The 18,498-nt window shown below is 39.1% G+C and overlaps 2 protein-coding genes across 2 annotated transcripts in view; one reads left to right on the forward strand and one right to left on the reverse strand.

Annotated features, from left to right (window-relative positions):
* TERT (telomerase reverse transcriptase) overlaps positions 1–7,959 on the forward strand; it is a 30,861-nt gene extending 22,902 nt beyond the window's left edge. Inside the window, exons 12-16 of the mRNA XM_087961121.1 lie at positions 631–757; positions 1,045–1,106; positions 2,830–2,954; positions 3,768–3,884; positions 7,476–7,959. Of these exons, the coding sequence (XP_087817247.1) occupies positions 631–757; positions 1,045–1,106; positions 2,830–2,954; positions 3,768–3,884; positions 7,476–7,579 (535 nt within the window). The 3' untranslated portion in view covers positions 7,580–7,959. The remainder of the gene's footprint in view (positions 1–630; positions 758–1,044; positions 1,107–2,829; positions 2,955–3,767; positions 3,885–7,475) is intronic.
* Positions 7,960–10,070: 2,111 nt separating this feature from the next.
* Positions 10,071–18,498, reverse strand: part of LOC113415189 (sodium-dependent neutral amino acid transporter B(0)AT3-like) — a 36,536-nt gene continuing 28,108 nt past the window's right edge. Inside the window, 6 exon segments of the mRNA XM_087960051.1 lie at positions 10,071–10,249; positions 10,954–11,114; positions 12,502–12,661; positions 17,093–17,174; positions 17,176–17,208; positions 17,631–17,812. Of these exon segments, the coding sequence (XP_087816177.1) occupies positions 10,071–10,249; positions 10,954–11,114; positions 12,502–12,661; positions 17,093–17,174; positions 17,176–17,208; positions 17,631–17,812 (797 nt within the window).

Raw genomic sequence — 18,498 nt, forward strand, 5'->3', positions numbered from 1 at the left:
TAAAACTTAAATCCTTGCTGTGTTTACAGATTAAATCTGGCTGGCACAAAAAATGCCCTACCACACAGTCAGTAAGAATGCATTTTTTGATAAATGCATTGATAATTTGATAATTTGTGGAGAACTAATAATGGGGTATTTCAGATTTCTGTGAAGGAATAATTAGAATGAATAGAGTTGACCATTCAGCAGGTTTCAATATTTTATATTTTTCAACCTGAATTGCATCATCAAGATGACAGCACTGATAGGAAACTTGTTGGAGCAGTAACAGTTGGAAGAGGGACCAGGAACTCGTGTGATAAGACGACGAGGTAGATAACCCAACAACAATCCTAAATTCAGGGAAACTCCAAGTGATCTTCATAAGTCCAGAACCATTTCTATAAAGTTGCAAATAATTAGTCAACTCTCTTAAAGTTATAGCTTGCTATCAAAATGCTTAAGGTATTATTACCTTCTAATTTTAATGGGTGTCTAATGTTTCTCTACATAGCCATTATGTCAAATATCCGTGTTTTGAATTTTGTAAAAGCCAAATATATTCTTGTAGTAGGAAAAAAAACTCTGATTAACTATAATGATGCGTAAATAATGTTGATCTCCTTCTCCACTTATCTTTCACTGCAGTTATGCTTATACAACTATCAGGTCTAGCCTGTCTTTCAACTCTACTAGAAAAGCTGGTGTGAACATGAGAAACAAATTGCTTGCAGTCCTGCAGCTAAAATGTCATCCTTTATTTATAGATTTACAGGTAAGAGAATGCACAATTCAAAAGGGATGCTTGAAAAGTGCATTATATGCACAGTGATCTCAAACCTACCATCAAATCTAGGTATTTAGTGCCACCACAATCAACTTGAACTAGAAACTGATGTCATTCTAGTTCTCTTGGCATCACTATATAAGGTACTTACTATGTCCACACATAAGATACTTACTATATCCCTCAACCTGCCATTTTGATTTAATTTGATTTAATGGATGTTTGTTTGCACTGAAGAAACATATATTTTTCTATTTTCCCTGCTCTTAATTTAGATCAATTGCCTTAAGACAGTATGCATTAATATTTACAAGATACTGCTTCTGCAGGCTTACAGGTAAGCATGGTAACTGTAAAGCCCTGTTAATTGCCATTGGAATGTGATGTGGGCTAGGAAAATGTCACACTACACTTTCTCAAAGTTGCTTTTGAATGTGCTGGGCTTTGGCCCTTTAATGTAGTGTTCTGAATACATCTAGCATAATAAACATTGCAATATATTACCATACTCCGTAAGAGGATCTGCATTATCTGGGCAGCCTTCATTATTAACTTCCAGTATTAACCCATATTCCTCCTGATAATGCTTTCTAATGCTGCAGTTGTAATACAGATAGAATTGGCAGTTCTCAGAATTTTTTTTTAAATGGTAATTACTTATACTGTTGTCCATTCAGTTGGGGATTTGGGAAGATGCTTTAATGATTTATGAGTCCCACAAATAATACTTGCCTAAGATAATTTTACATAGTGATTTTTCTAAAAGGGATGAACTGCCTTTAGTTCCAGAACTCCCAATTACTTGAAATTACTTCCTATGTTTCCTCAAGTATATGCTCTTTAAAGTACACACTTACCTGTTTCCTACAACCATTTTCCTTTGTCAATTTATCTCTCACCTCACACAAATAAATCACCAGCAGAACAGCTTTCATAGTGTCTCCTTCTTCCCCAAAGTTTTTCCTTTAACTTGGCCACCTACAGATAAGAGATTTAACTTTACAATTTCCTTTAGACCAAATTACCAAATCGTGGTAATCTCTTCTCTGGAAAATGTTTGAGCTGTCCCTTATTCCTCTGTTCCAGAGTTTTACTGGAAAATGCTTTTCCTTCTATGCCTGTGGTAACAGTTCTCCCCACCCTCCCAATATTCTAGTAAAATAGCACAAGAAATCTTCACCAAGAAATCAGCCCGTGCAAAAAAGCGAACTGTTTTAAAATGAAACTAAGTGGACATGAGTTTGGTTTCATTACCTGGGAAATCTTTGAGTCTAAAGAGATTAGTTTAGTTGGAAAAAAATGAAGGGGCAGTTAGAAAGGCATAGCAGCAGGCCCAATGATGGCGAATATATAGAAGTCCTCCTCAGAACTGCAATTGTGCAAGTTTGCCTGCACTTCATTATGGACATTTGTAGCTTTCTCAGTGAAGTAAACGTTACTAGGAATGCATCTGCATCATTCTTAGATCAAAATGTCAGTTTATGTCAGTTCAAACAACTGTGAATATGCAGTTGCTTTCCACCCCCACCCCTGATGCCTTCTGTGAAAAAAGCATGTAATTTATTAACCAGTTTAGCCTCTGGAACATTGTGTCTGGATAAAATCTTTCTGGGCTTTGACCTGCATCTTCCTGCCTTGCCCTTGCTCGCTGTGTTAGAATTCCCATCTTCACTTTCTTAAGTACTGATAATTCTTTAACAACTTTACAATTGAACAAATCTTTTCTCTTGCAAGAGTTTATTTTTTCCTCCCTCTCTGCAAACATTTGCTTATCAGAATTATAGAACATACCCTTTGGTCAAGGCCAAATGGAAGGAGAAGTTTGGTGCTTTCTTCTGTGTTGTCTCACTATTCGGTTCAAGAGTTAATGGAGAACAGTTAAAGTTCCCAAGCAGTAGGGAGTCCCTTAAGAGTCCGTATATGTGCCACCCCCTCACATGCAATTCTTTGACTTGATCCAGTACAAACTCCACCTCAGAATTCTTAATTCGGTGACATTAAATCCCGGTACATCTGAAACCCTTGTAAGCAAGGAATATCTCTGGCTTTTTTCATACCAGATTTCACGCCTGTGTTCTCCAGCTCCCATTTCATCACCATATCAAAAACAACCCACGTTTCTTTCTGATGGTCATCTCTGATAATGCTTCCTACTGCTTCTCCGCTCTAAAAGCTAAAAACGCAGGTAGGTAAAATAAAAAATCTTTTGAACCCAATACCCCCTTTAAAATGGCTGCCCCAGGCTGACTTTTTTTTTGTATGCCTTCTATTACCTGGACAGTCCCTGTAGTAATACTGGCAAGATTTCTGAACTGGTTTGTTATGGCCTCTTCCTGGGCTGAGAGAGACTGACTAGCCCAAGGTCATCTAGCTCAGGGGAGCTGAGTTTGTGCCTGAAGCAGGACTAGAACTCATAGCCTCCTGATTTCTAAACCAATATCTTAACCACTACAGCAAAATGGCTCTTTTTGCATTTCTTAAAAAGCAAATTAACCTGGAAGGTGCATTATTGGAAGTTCCTATTCCCTTTTCCCTTCAAATAGCCTCTAAGAATACGGAGACTACAGTAGCATTAAGAGAAGTGCAGTTAACTGTGGAGTGTTCTCTCAGTTGCTTGCAGACATTTCAATACCCAGCTAGATAACATTATCAAAGAACAATTAAGCCCTTTTGAACTGATTGCTTCCTCTGTGAGGTGTTCTTTGGCTTGGAAAGGAAGACCTCACTGGTTAGTGCTGGGTACAACCATTTATTTTGACATCAGCATATAGTGAGGGGTTAAATCTGCTGTGTGTAATCATTCTCCCATAGGGGTGGCAACAGCATGGTTTGAAGTAAAATGAAATAACCGGTAGTACATTCAAATGTCAGTCTGGTTGGTCCCTTCATTTGCTGCAATAAGAGTGCCAAAGTAGTGATGCTCTATAGAAAAGCAATCGTACAGAATCGCAAAATGCATTTATAAGCTTGGGGGATTTCTTTCTGTCTTTTGTAACAGGTAGTTCAGTTCCACTTTCTTACAAAGCAGTTCAGTGGCTCTCCTACCATGCCTTCAGCACTAAATTGGCAAATCACAGGGTGATTTACAAGTGTCTTCTTGAACCTCTCAGACAGTGTAAGTATTTGTGTCCTTTGATGTCTTTCATACTTTTTAGATGTTTTTAAGTGAATGCATAGAGCGTGAATACATTGTATGTACAATGTGATGGTTAGTGTTGTGATTGTGGACCTTAGATACATCTTTCTGTAAGCCCTGTCAGATATAATTATTCTTCTTTCCACGTCATTTGAGGAGGGAGACGAGAATTAGCTTATCAGCTTACCCCACTGAACTTCACTGTCTAGCAGAACTGTGACAACCGTTCCTCGGTAGATTGTCTGGCCCACATAGTGAGACAAGCAAAGAGTAATTCTTGTTCAGCCTCAGTCTAGCTTCAGCTGCAAGTAACAAGTTGCTTCTAACAGCTGCTGGGCTGAAATAAGTATTATATCTGCTTGTGCATATCAGTAAATGTATCTGTCCGCCTCAGTAGAGTCTATATAAGCAGTGTAATGTTCATCAATTGCTACTGTGTTCTCAAAGTATTATCTCTATGTCCAATTGTGCTTTTGATATAATAGTATAGCATTATACATGACTCTTTAACAAATACCGTCTTTCTCCAACAATACGGCCTCCCCCAATAGGAAGTCCCAGCATGCTTTATAGGCATAAAATCAAATTAAGCCCCTCCCCCCAAATTAAGGCCTATATTAAACATGCAAAATGGGGGGGAATGGCTGGGGGGCTGGCCGTTAGGAAGTACTTTCGTTGCATACCCGGATATGGTGCTGCCTGCGTTGACCTCAGAGTTGGTGGGGCACTTCGTATCGGGAGACCTTCTTCCGTTGCTTTCCCTTCTCCCCGTGCTGCCATGGTGTTTAAAGCAACGCCGCAGTGTTTGATGCAGGCACACGCGGGGCTCAGCTAGGAGGAGGACGCGGCGCAGCCCGTCACCTTGCTTCCCTGTGCACAGATGAGTGGGTGCTATAACTACCTTGGGCGGCCTCTCCCGGTGGCCCCTTTGGGTTCGGGCTGGAGGGACTTGGGAAGGAAGCCAAGCTCGGGTCAGCCCGGCTCTTTTGCTTGGCAGGTGGGCGCACACCCGCGGCTCACTTTCCCGGCTCTACCTTGCCTGCACGGCTCTGGCAGGATGAGCGGAGGGTCCGGCGGGGAGGCGCTTGCTGCCTTTGCGAGAGCTCCGCCGCCGGGCAGGAGAGCCCGCCTGTCAGCTGCGCTGGGCGCCCCAGGCGAAGCTCTTCGCGCTCTGCCCAGCGCCAGGCAGTGATGGCGGCTGGGCACTTCTCCCGGGGTGGGCCGATCCTGCGCTGAGACCCTGGGAGATTCGCCTCCCCACGTGGGGTTGGGCTGCCCTCTCAGGCAGGGGAGTCTTTGTCATACCGGTAGTAGGGCATCGTTTTTAAAAGAATTGGCTTTGCCTTCGAAGGTGAAGGGAAGGCGGCGACAGGAGCGCCTGAAGCCGAGTGTCTCCGCCGGGCTCCGGTTGCAGGGAGGAGCCCTGGCTGGCCGTGCATGGCTGCGCCAAACACCGCGGCATTGCTCTAAACTCCGCGGCAGCACGGGGAGAAGGGAAAGCAACGGTGGCAGAAGGTTTCCCGATACGAAGTGTCCCACCAACGCCGAGGTCAACAACCAAGCATGCCTTAGAATTGGCAATAAAGATATCAAGGTGGTGGATATCTTCTGCCTTTTAGGATCAGTAATGAACTATAACGGAACAAGCAGTCAAGAAATATGCCATAAACTAGCACTTGGTAAAGCAGCCATGAAGATCTTGGAAAAGATCTTCACGTGCTGTGATGTATCTATACTGATAGTCCTTGACTTACAGCCCGTTGCAAAATGACTGTTCAAAGTTATGATAGACTTGAACAAAGTTTCTTACATTCATCCTCAAAAATTACGACTGCTGCACCACCCCTGCAGTCCAGTTGTTGCATTTTGGGCTCTTGTCAACTAGATTAGATTTATGAGCAGTTGCAAAATCCATAGTCATTTGATTTTGTCAAGTGGCTCTGCCATTTTTGAGCAAAAAAGACCCATTAGACTTAGGAACAATGTTGGAAGGGTCCTTGGAAGTCTTCTAACCACCTACTCAAGAGGGAAACCCTATACCATTATGGTCAAATGGCTATACAAGTTCTTCTTAAAAACCTCTAGTGATGCAGCATCCACAACATTTGGAGTCAAGCCATTCAGTTATACAGGTAATAACTAACTTAGTGAATCGCTAAGTTATTCACTGAGCAATTCACTTAGTGAGCAAGTATTTCCCTTAACCACAGTGATTTGCTTAGCAACATTGTAAAACTGCAACAATTTAAACCCAAAATTTCATACTCAGTTGTGGTCATTAGTCAAGAACTACCATATGTATACCTACAAAGATCAGAATTGTGTAAGCGATGACATTCCATGTGTCACCCAATGGAAAATAAAGATTGACTTTGAAAAGATTTTTGAACTGTGGTTATTAAAGAAATCTCCTGAGAATACTGTGGAAAGTAATATAGATCATAAAAAATGAGTTCTAATTCGAGTGGCCAGACTCAAATTATCCTGCAAAGATCTAGCTCTCTGGAGAAGGTTGTCATGCTGGGAAAGGTAGAAGGAAAGAGAAGAAGACGACGATCAGAAGACAGGTATGACTCAGTTACAGCAGTGGGTAGAGCTTTGGAAGACCTGAAATGAGCAAGTTAGGCAAAGATCATCATGGAGATAATTTATCTATTCGGTCACTAAGAATTAACAATAATTTGGTGTCACATAACCAAAATTTAGCAATCCTTTCATTTATACACACACACATGTAACAGCCCAAATCAGCTTCTTGAACAAACTGGCTGAAAACCCAAATTTAGCACATCATGCATTGATAGTTTCATTATGTGAACTGAAGCAAACACAATACAAATCAAATGGACTCTGCAACCAAGCGAGACAAATGCTAAGCGTAACAACAACAGAATGAATGCATGGGTGAATGAATGAATTGATTATTCTTAGCAGAGTTGAGCCATGTGAATTGGCAATTTTTGTGATCTAATTCATTATTTTTTTAAATGAAATATTTAAACAAATTATTTCTAAATATATCAATCATTAACCTTACAGAAGGAAGATGACTACAGGTAGTCTTCTGGTTACAACCACAACTGAGCCCAAAATTTTGTTGCTAAGTGAAACATTGGCTGAGTGAATTTGTCCCATTTTACAACTTTTCTTGCCACAGTTAAGCTAATCATTACATTTATTAAATTAGTAACATGGTTGTTAAGTGAATCTGGCTTTCTCATTGACTTGCTGGTCAGAAGGTCACAAAAGCTGATCACATAACCCCAGGACACTGCAACCGTCATAAATATGAATCACTTGCCAAGCATCTGAATGTTGATCATGTGACCATGGGGATGGTGCAAAGGTCGTAAGTGTGAAAAACGATCATAAATCACTTTTTTTCAGTGCTGTTGTAACTTTGAACATCACTAAATGAACTGTTATAAGTGGAGGACTACCTGTATAGGACTTTTTCAGGGCTTTGCTGCCTGCTTTTCTCTAAAGCCAAGTACTTGATGATCTGGAACATCTGTTCAGAATAACTTGTTGGCCTTACTAAAGAAGTAATTGGTTACTCTTTCTTTGTAGGTAAATTACAGTTGACTCGGCAAATTCCTGAAACTACCATGCAGCTGCTTAGTGAAGTAATACAGCCGTCAGTATGTGAAGATTTCAAAGTCATCTTGGATTAGCTCTATAAAGTAACATTCTTCTTCAAGTTTGCCTTCCACTTGCTTAATTTCTCTGCCCACTTGAATTTTTGTTTTCTACCAAGGAGCTGGAATGTGTAACAAGTTTGTTTGTTTTTGAAAGCTTTGCCTTCTAGTGAAACTTGCAGTGTGAACTGTGAAATATTCGCCCCATCCTTTGGAAAGAGAGCCCAGAATGCGTGTTCTTGATAAGTAGTTCAAAGCAAAAACATTGCATGATATTATAGCACAACTGTTTGGCCCGAAAGGATGTAGGCTTAATTTTGTGGATTGCTGAGAGAGTAAGACAATTTAGGCAACAGTTTTTACATCGTCAGAAAGTATGTTTTTCACAAAATAATAAAAAAAATGTATCTCATTGGAACTGGTGTTTTTTTTTTTTCTTTTTTAATAGAAGAAAATTAATGTAATCTAAGTGGGGTGAGCCACCTGTCTCTTCTGATGCCATGCCTAAAATGAAATGTATGGTTGTCAAAAACTATATTCCATCCTCTAAAGCTAGCTGGCTGGAGAATTCTGGGAGTTGAAGTCCACAAGTCTTAAAGTTGCCAAGAGACCTCTGCTCTAAAGCCTGATTAGAATAATGCTAAATGTTATACGGTATAATGAGCAGTATCAAAATCAAGTTGCTTCCCTTAAATTCTGATGAATCATCCTGCTGGAATATGCTAGATAAATCTGAGACGAGGCTGGGCACTCAAGCATACAGATTCAAGATACAGCTGTAGTTTTATTGCTGACATTAAGGCTACATCAGAAAACCCATTATCCCCTTTCTTCCTACGCTGTTGACATAATAGGAAGCTCCGTTGCTAGGCTAGAGACCTTCAAATTTCTAGGTTCTACGATATCACATGACCTAAAATGCACACCTAACATCAAAAACGTCATCAAAAAAGCACAACAAAGAATGTCCTTTCTGCGCCAACTCAAAAAGCTCAAACGGCCCAAGGAGCTGCTGATTCAGTTCTACAGAGGAATATTATTGAGTGTATCATCTGCACCTCTATAACTGTCTGGTTTGGTTCTGCAACCCAACAGGACAGACACAGACTTCAGAGGATAATTAGGACTGCAGAAAAAACAATTACTACCCACCTGCCTTCAATTGAGGACCTGTATACTGCACGAGTCAAAAAGAGGGCTGTGAAAATATTACAGACCCCTCACATCCCAGACACAAACTTTCAACTCCTTCCCTCAAAACGACGCTGTAGAACACTGCATACCAGAACAACTAGACACAAGAACAGTTTTTCCCCGAAAGTCATCACTCTGCTAAACAATTCCCTCAACACTGTTAAACTATTTACAAAGTGTACACTACTACTGTGTTTCTCACAAAATAAGGCCGGGCCTTATTTTTTTTTTGACCCCCCCCCAAAAAACAGCTAGGCCGTCTTTTCGGGGGTGACTTAATCCCCCCTTGAATCGGGTGGGCGGCGACGGCTTGGATGTTGACTTCGGCGTTGGTGGGGCACTTTGTATCGGGAGAGCTTCCACCACCGTTGCTTTCCCTTCTCCCCGTGCTAATCAATTTTTGATTGTACCCTATGACTATCATTAAGTGTTGTACGTTATGATTCTTGATTCTTAATGCATGTACCTTTTCTTTATGTATACTGAGTATTTACACCAAGACAAATTCCTTGTGTGTCCAATCACACTTGGCCAATAAAGAATTCTAGTCTAGTCTAGTCTAGTCTATATTCTAACTGCTAAAGAAGTTGTAGAGCTTTTTTGGTGTTGACTGTACCATTCTTCATAACAAGTAGTTTCTAGGGCTAAATAATCCACATCAAAGTGACTGATGTACTGTAGGTCTGGCTAGATTGCCATTTAAAATTCCGTTCCAATTCATGTTCTTCTTTCTACAAATAATAGATATGTTCCCTGAATATAGGGAAGATAGTTTGGGCAAAGGTTCAGACTCTAATTTTACCAAGAAGGGAAGTTTACAAGATGGGTATTTCCATTCTCCCAAACTGCAGCACAAAAAGGGAACATGAAACCACACTAGATCATTTGGCCGTGCCCAGAAAGTAGATAACAAAAGTTAACTTGTCAGCCATTGATCCGTTTCTATCCAAGTGGTCATTTTAAGAATTGGCTGTGTATATTGGCTGTGTATATGTTTACTTGATTATTATTATTTTTCTCTTCCCTATCGTTTTTATTATACTTTTTCTTTTGTAAATCCAGGGTTCTGATCGTCTTCTCAGTTAAAAACATGGGGAAATGTTTAAAACAATTTCTTTAAAACTATTAGCATTACAGAATCTAATACTGTATAAAGGGTATTTATTTGAAATACTTTTATGACTTTCCCTAAGAATTCTACAGAAGTTTATAGAGGCAAGGTGTACTCTTAATTTTCATAGATTGCCCCAGAATACTTTTTTTATCCCTCTGGATAATCTGAACTTCTGGTTTACTATGGATCACTGGAATTGACTGATAGAATCCCAGAGCATCAGCTGCCTTCGGTGCTTTCACATCGATGAAGGACTTGTTTCTTCTTCCTTTTCAGCAATACTTCTTTAAAATGGTAAATAGCTCCAGTTGGAATCAATATGCATGGTAGGACCACAAGCAAGGCACCAATGAATAAAACCGAGTGTGGATAAAATTTGGACTCTTTCAAAGGAAACCCTTCCTGTGAGATAAACATAACATTGCATAAAATTAAAACTAAAAACATAAAATTAAAAAATAGGAGTACACGAGGGTCTACGCAGAGGTCGACAATCCTTCCAAAGGATGAGCCTTACTTTTCCTGCAAGGAGATCTTCACTTATATTGTTCTTCATCTCTGTTTTTACCAAGACATGGAATAATGAATAGCAAGAGGCAACTTGCTCTTCAAATGTAGAAGGTATGCTACTCTTATTTTAATGTGATAAATGCACACATACTTGCTATCCTAGCCCATATACAGAAGGCATTCTCAACTGGTATCCCATATAAATAAGCACAGCCCCCAGCCAATGGAAGGCAAATATGTGACACATATCTTTGTTATATGTTATTTCTTCATCTGCTTCCAGACTATAATAATGATTTCCGAGCAGCTTACAAACAACCACCCTACCTAAAAATTCTAGAAGATAAACTATAATGAAAGCAACATAGCAAAAAAGAAATGTATTGCCAATTGGATATACATATCTTGTAACTGGTTAGCCTTTCATCTAGAGCTAACTTTTTTTAAAATCTGAGTTGGCTGATTAAATTTGATTTTTAAGCACTGTATTGTTCATGGGGGGGGGGGGTGCTTATGCAATACGATGGTGTTGACTCAGTCCTTATTTTTGTTGCATAAAAATAAATGGTAGAAATTAAGTAACAAATTTAACATACATGGCTTGGATTCCATGCAGTGTAGGTTGATGGCCGCTGAACAGCTAGATAGCTCAAAAGGATTGAAAGCATTAGCAGAGGGCTGATAAACTGCCAGGATGCTTTCCAGTAGAAATGTACTGGCCTTCCAGTCATCCATTCCATGTTATCACAGAACCTATGGCCAAATTGGTTTATAGTCACTGACAATTCAATTCACAATGGAATATCTGAATTTGCAATATAGCAATTTTAAGTAATCACTTTATTTTGCAATAAGAGGAATGTAGTCTTTAGACACCTATTACAATGTCATCACAAAGCTAGTCTTGGATTATACCTCCAAGTATTTTAGTTTCAAGATATCTTGATGGAAATCATTTTATACAAAGGTGAAGGCTGAACAACCGAATCTTAATGGCAGACTTGCTTTTTTAATCAATGGCTGATGGGAAGGTGGGAACCACTTCTCAAGAATCCTAGCAATGAATAGAGTGATGCATTTTACAAAGATTGGGTGCTCACACCATATTTTCCTACAAGTAGATATAGATATGTAAAAAGAAGTGTGCATGTGTGTATATATTTTAAAAGCTTCATAGCCCTAACTTCAGACGATGACCCGCATGAATTTAAATTCAGTTGTATTGCAGGTTAGACACAAAACTTCAAAACTAATGTTATTTAATTGGAGAAACTTGTCTTCTCTTAGAGGAATCATGTTGCATATAATACAAATAAGGGAAATGCTGCTTAGAGCATTATTTTAGAGAAGACTATAGACCATGGGTGTCAAACTCATAGTGTCACATTGCCGTCATGTGATATTTCATGACATTTCATGACGTTTCCCCCCTTTGTGGAGCTGGGGTGGCTGTGGGCCTGCATATGATGCATCTGGCCCACAGCCACCAGTTTGATACCCCTGCTATAGACAAAGGGAACTTAAAATATTACTCCCTACTGGCTGGAGTTGTCTGCCTTGAACTTTTGATGATGTCACTTCTTGACTAAAGTCTATTGATTAAGGAACAGACAGAATTGCTAGAATGAAAAGCTGGGGTCTTAATTCACTGTAAGTGTGAAAATGTTTTGCTTTATTAAAGTGATGAACAGTACATTGCACTAGGTGGTTGCAAGGCAACACCTTTACTTCAAATGCTTCCATTCTCTAACTAATCATAAGAGAGCCATCTATTCTTAAGCCTTTCCTTTGCCTAAGGACATGATGCCAATGATGATTTACCATATGCCAGGATCTGAACTTCACCAAGATCATGTATACAGACCTCTGAATACAATAAAAGTTTATTCAATTAAAACAAGTATAATCCTAGCAGAATGCTTTTGTTAAATACTTATTTACTAGATGTTTACCCTGCCTTTCATTTAGGAACTCAAGGTAAAATGTTTCTTGCTCTTACTTTCCTTAAAATTCCTTTAAAGTTGGTTGAGCTGAGAGAGGATGACCCAGTGAAGTTCTCTGGCTGAGGTCTTCACACTCTTACATTCCACATTGTCTCAGTTGAAGAACTTACTAAGTAGACATACAAGAACCTCGTTACCTTTTCAGTCCATAAACATATACAACGCCGTACAGTTCAAATAAAGAAATGATCAGCAATGGTATGCTTCCTCCATAGTTATCAAACACTTCAATCCAGTAGCTTCCTGATCGTGTAGTAAAAAGGAGACCCAACAAAACGGAGGCAAAGCATATTATACCTAATGAAGACAAAGTTTAGTAGTTGTGTGTGAATGAAAATGCAAAAAGAGAGCAATTATGACTCAACCAGTTAAATATTCCCAAGTTTTCCACATGGATAATACCAGATGTCAAACTTGCTTCTCACTTGCATGGAAATTGCTAATTCCCCAGATCCTACCCGTCTCCTGTCTCTCCAGATTTATCCTGAATATTTAAGGACAGGAATATAGTTGGTTAAACATAGATGAGAGTTTCTGCTACTGATTTCACTTAGTGATGTACTTTGCTCAGCAATAAGGGCAGACATCACAATGTACACAAATCTTATTTATCTTGCTATACATTGTGTAATTTATCCTTATAAAAGTGAATGCAAGGCAGTGGGCAATTTCTTATACAACTCTTATTTGCCTTAGAAACTAGCCTGGCTGTTCTTGCCCTCTTTATCCCTGAAAGCAGTTGCATCATATCTAAAGAAAGGGAAAAACTATGATTCTCTATAGCCAAATACTATAGCCTAGAGGAAAAATGTTCTGCCTTCCAGTTAACCAAACTTGAGATAAAACTACCCTGTTTCTCCATCAATACGGCCTCCCCTAATAGGAAGTCCCAGCATGTTTTATAGGCATGAAATAAAATTAAGCCCCTCCCCCCCAAATTAAGGCCTATATTAAACATGCGAAATGGGGGGGAATGGTGGGGGGACTTGCCATTAGGAAGTACTTTTGTTGCACACCCGGATATGGTGCTGCCTGCGTTGACCCCGATACGAAGTGCCCCACCAATGCCGAGGTCAACATCCAAGCTGTCGCTGTCCGCCCGCCCGAAGATGCAAGGGGGGGGGAAATTAAGTCACCCCCGAAAAGATGACCTAGCCATTTTTTCGGGGCTCAAAAAAAAATAAGACCTGGCCTTATTATTTGAGAAACATGGTAATCAGTTGGCTGGGTAAGTACATGCTCACCCACATGGCCCTAATCCTGTAAGATAATTTAGAGGCTGCTTTTTTTGTTGTTATGATACTAAGATACCCCAATTGGGGTTCTTCAGACTGAAGATAATTTATTAATACTAACAAAATGAATATTAGCTTACCAAAAGCTTCTACCTAAACACACAAGGGAGAGTTTCTCTGTGTGTATATGTATGTGTGTGTCTGTGTCTATACAAAACAGATATATAGGCAGACCCATATGGGAACCAGTTTGATGTATTTAAGATATCAGACTAGAAATCAGGAGCTTTTGAGTTTTACTCCCGCCTCAGGCGCAAAGCTAGCAGGATACCTTTGGCCAGTCACACCCTCTCAGACCTAGGAAGGAGGCAGCAGCAAACCATTACTGAAATGAGAACCCATGTATTATAGGAATTTTTTAAAAAAAAATAAGGGTAAAAATAGCAGAAGCAGCATAAAAGAGACACATGCAAAACTTTCTTTACTTAGGAAACAGAAATAAAAGACAGAATAAATAAAAATAGAAATAAGAGAATTAAAATAATAGAAGTTGATAACAGTACTTGTGAAAAAAAATTAAACACTCAATACAGTAATTAGATATGAATACTGCCCACTAACCCCACTCTCCATAAAAAACACAGTTTTGGGCTGTATATTTTAAATCCTGGGAAGTATAATGATTGCTTCCTGTTCCAGGCACACACAGTTTAAAAAGGTTTCACACAGAAGGAAGGAAGGAAGGAAGGAAGGAAGGAAGGAAGGAAGGAAGGAAGGAAGGAAGGAAGGAAGGAAGGAAGGAAGGAAGGAAATCTGATTATATTTAATTTTATAATAGTTCCATTTAGCTGAATATTTCCAGAAAAGAATGCTGAAAATTAATTTTTCATAGTCCAAGTTTCATGTGAAGCGGAGGCAAAAATATCTTTGTTTGGTCAAGAAATGGTTCATGTGCCACATTTGTGCTCTGGAACCAATTCTTTTGGAGTGGCCAATTCTTCTTAATGTAATGTGACTCTAGCATGGCTGTCCCATTCGCTTATGTAACAACCAAGTACGTGGTCTATCTGAGCTGCATTCCAAGCAGCACAGCCACTTTAGATCTCCACTGATATGCCAGTTGTACTTGATGTCCTGGATGTGTGTTTTGGTTAGCCGGCAGCAGGTACGGATGGCTGAGGAGAGCAAAGACTCAGATGAGGGGCCAGGACCATTAGGGAGTGGACTGCTGCCTTCAGAGATAGTGGGGGCTGGCAGCCACGATGAGGAGGTTCCCAAGGAGCCTGTGCCAAGTGTATGTGTGCGCGCAGGACTGCTCGTAGGAAAGAACAGCTGCAGCAGCATGGGTGATTCTGGAGTAAGTCTGCAAGGTAATGGTCCCTCCTTCAAGAAGATAAAAGCCAGCTGTGAATCAGACGTTCTTTGTAGGAAGCAAAAATGTTTTGAAACTCCAGCCTCGTGGACATTGCAGAATCTTAGTTGGTATTTGAAGACTCTTATGTTCTGAAATATTTCTATCTGTGATTCTTGGCAGCCTCACACAGTTTTGGTGAGGCTTGTGTTTATCAAAGTTAATTAGTTTGCAGCAGCCTTTTAAGTGGGGATTCATAAGAATCATTAAAAAGTTTCTGTTCCCTTTAGTTTGTGTTTGTTTTATTGGAAAAGGGTTTGGGTCAGAACAATGTGCTTTAACAACAGTTATATGTTTTTGGTTGTTTCTTTCATGTGTGCAGCATTGGCAACAGGTACTGAGGAGTATACATTGTCATCATGTAAAAACATCCTGTAAAGATTTCTTTAAAATAGTACGTGATAGGTTAAATTAGAGGTTATTTTCACAATTACCAGGCAAAAACCTATAAGATATGTCCAAAAGTGTCCAGGAAACAAAATCTTTATTGTCCAGTGAATAGAATTAGGATTAAAAAGTAGTCTTGACAAGGTAGAGGACATTTGCCCAACTAAGCAATATCCAATTTATTTATTCCATGAAAGTCTGATACATTGGGTTAGAAATCCTAGTCAATGTAATCTAGATTAGTAAACAGAAAGGGGTTTTACAACAGGTTAAGAGAGACAAAATGACAGGAAATTATTTAGAGGAAGAAGAGGAGGAAGGTGAGTTATATCAGCCACATTAACCAGAAGGTAAACTGGCAAGACACCTTTTTAATAGACTCTAGTATCACCTTAGCTCAGGGATATCAAAGACAAGGCATCACGGCAGCGTCATGTGACGTATCGGGACTTTCCCCCCTTTGCTAAACTGGGCAAGGGCGGGGCCAGCACGTGACACATTCGGCCCGCTGATCTACCAGCTCCAGTCTTATTTGGACAGAGATAACTTGCCTTCAATTAGCCAACATGTCTCTCTTGCATTTCAGCAACACACAGCATGACAAACCCAACCAAAACTGCTATTGATAAATCTGAAATAAAAAAGCCCTCTTTGTTGCATTTTACGCACTTTGTATGCTTTAGCTTGTCGTTATTTGGTGGATTAAACAAGCTGTCATCTTTATGTTATGTCCCTGACCAGCATTTTGTGCAATTATAAGAGATTACAAGATTAAAGTTAAAATCACAAATGTTTCTAAAATCAAGAAAAGAAATTGTTTACTATAATGCTATAAATACAACACCCCCAATTTAAAGATACTTATAAAAGTAAAACCTTAAATATTAGTTTATACAACTTATTTATGAATAAATTTAGTAAAAGCATGCGTATTAAATGTTCTATATACACTGTATATAGTATATGTAGGTGTAGGTCTCTCTCTTTCTAACACTGTTAAGGTGTAAATTGGTGAAATCCTTAGAATTAAAGGACTAATTCTTCTGTAAGGTAACAGCAGTTGAAAAAAATAATTACAACTTTCCTAATGATATTAGGGATCTGGTGCACAACTAGGAAGCAAATGACTAAATGAAGAGTTATAAAGGTAGGTAACAGGTTGTTGTAGAACTCATATAAAATCTGATGCTGGAGTGTGAAATTATGGCTCTGCATAGGCTGTTGGATTATGCTTTCTATTACTTCTGATGATTGATCATACCAGTTGTGATCAATGAGGCCTTGAATTCAACAATATCTAGAGCATCACTCACTGTTAAGTGCTACTTCCAATCCATGTGCCTAGTTAACCATTAGTTAATGTTAGTAACACTAATAAATTCCCAGATTCTCTAAATAAAGTATAATAAGCAAAGAAATTACAAAATTGATTACATAATTCAGCACTTATAGATGTTGTCTGAGATACATAGGATCACATTCCTAGAGCTCCGTGTAGGTGTCAGAGTTTCTGACTACCCCACAAATACTTCCCACCCCTCTATGCATGGCTTCTAGCAGCTTCAGTGGGTAAAAATTATGAATAACTCTTTTCTGAAACTGAATGCAATGGTTAGAGAACTAGAAGTTTAGATCAGGCTCAATAAAATAAACTCTTAAAAATAGCTAGAAATTCAATGGGAAATTGGAATATACTTGCATCAGGAGTGAAGAGATAAAATAGCCCTTGAATAGCTCCTGGGAGAGTCAGTGCATAAATAAGGAATGCAGTTAAAAGTTACATATAGAAAAGAGATTGAAATATAAATTGCCTGCAAAGAGAGGAAAAGCAGAAGGAAATCATTCAAATGGATCATCATTATAAATGTCCTAGTTAATGTTCCCATCACAGTCCAGTCCAGCCATGTTATTCACACTGTGGACCAACTTTCTGCCAACACACAGATCAAACTGCCAAAATCTGGATGATGTCCCACTGAATTTTTTAACAACAAAATAATGAAGTGCTGTGTACCAATAAATGGAATGCTGGGGCAATTAACATGGGCTGCAGGGGATCTACCATTTCCCCCTTCCCTTCTGGGGGAAGTTACATCCCTATATAATTATTGCAGTGGATGAATTGGGGTATGTGACTGACCATGCCTGAGAAAGAACTTATGCAGGGTCAGGATCAGTTAGTATTTGGCTGGTTGGCTAATCAAAAACTATCCGGGGAAAAGACACTCCTCACCTTTCCAGTTGATTCAATTCCTTGAACTGTACAGAGGTACACAATGATCCAGGAACTGGCCAAAGATACAACCAACCACCAAAGAACAGGGCCAGTCTGTGTGATGTCCGTGCTGATGTTCAGTGTGTACCTGTACCAAAAGTAATTGGATTCAGAGCTATGATCACATTCTTTGATGAGGTCTAAAATAAGAGACACATGAAACAGTGTCTTAGAGGTACTAATCATTCACACTGTTTCATGAATTCAAAGAAAAAGTGCTTAAAGTTTTTTTCAATGCAGACAGAAGATAATACTTCATATTTTTGAATGCCTCCTCTAAGTTAAGAAGAGTTAAGTTAACTAAATTCCCTACATATTAGTTATAAGGTTACACCACATATATATATAATATTAGTCACATATTAATTATACACAGCATGCCAACAGCAACAACTAAGTAATGTGAATGAAACATTTAGAATTAGAAACATTTGAAAGTGACGTTTTGAATTCAAAATGTCCCATTACCGGTCCTCAAAAACAAGTTTCACATTTACAACAGGCTGTTTCTATCATCTTGGAAATGTGTGCCATGCTTAAAATACTGTTTCAAGCTCCGAAACCAAAATGGTCAAAAGAAACCATGTGTAATTAAAAGCAACTGCTTCCCTTCAAATGGTTTGAATTCATGATGTTTTGTAAACCCTCATTAGTCTCATGCCAAGCAGAACCTCTCTCCAGCATTCTTTTCTACAATGCAGTTCACTTCTTGTTATTAGAACTAGTGTTGCTGTTTTTAAAGATGTTGGAGCTGCATTTTATCATAACTTCCTAAGTACTATCGCATATTTCCTGTGACAAACATGTTTTCCAGTGATCAAATGGC

The sequence above is a fragment of the Notechis scutatus genome, chromosome 3 (assembly GCF_049901735.1).
Source record: "Notechis scutatus isolate UNSWTSFEM ecotype Mainland chromosome 3, rNotScu1.2, whole genome shotgun sequence".
Lineage (NCBI taxonomy): Eukaryota > Metazoa > Chordata > Lepidosauria > Squamata > Elapidae > Notechis > Notechis scutatus.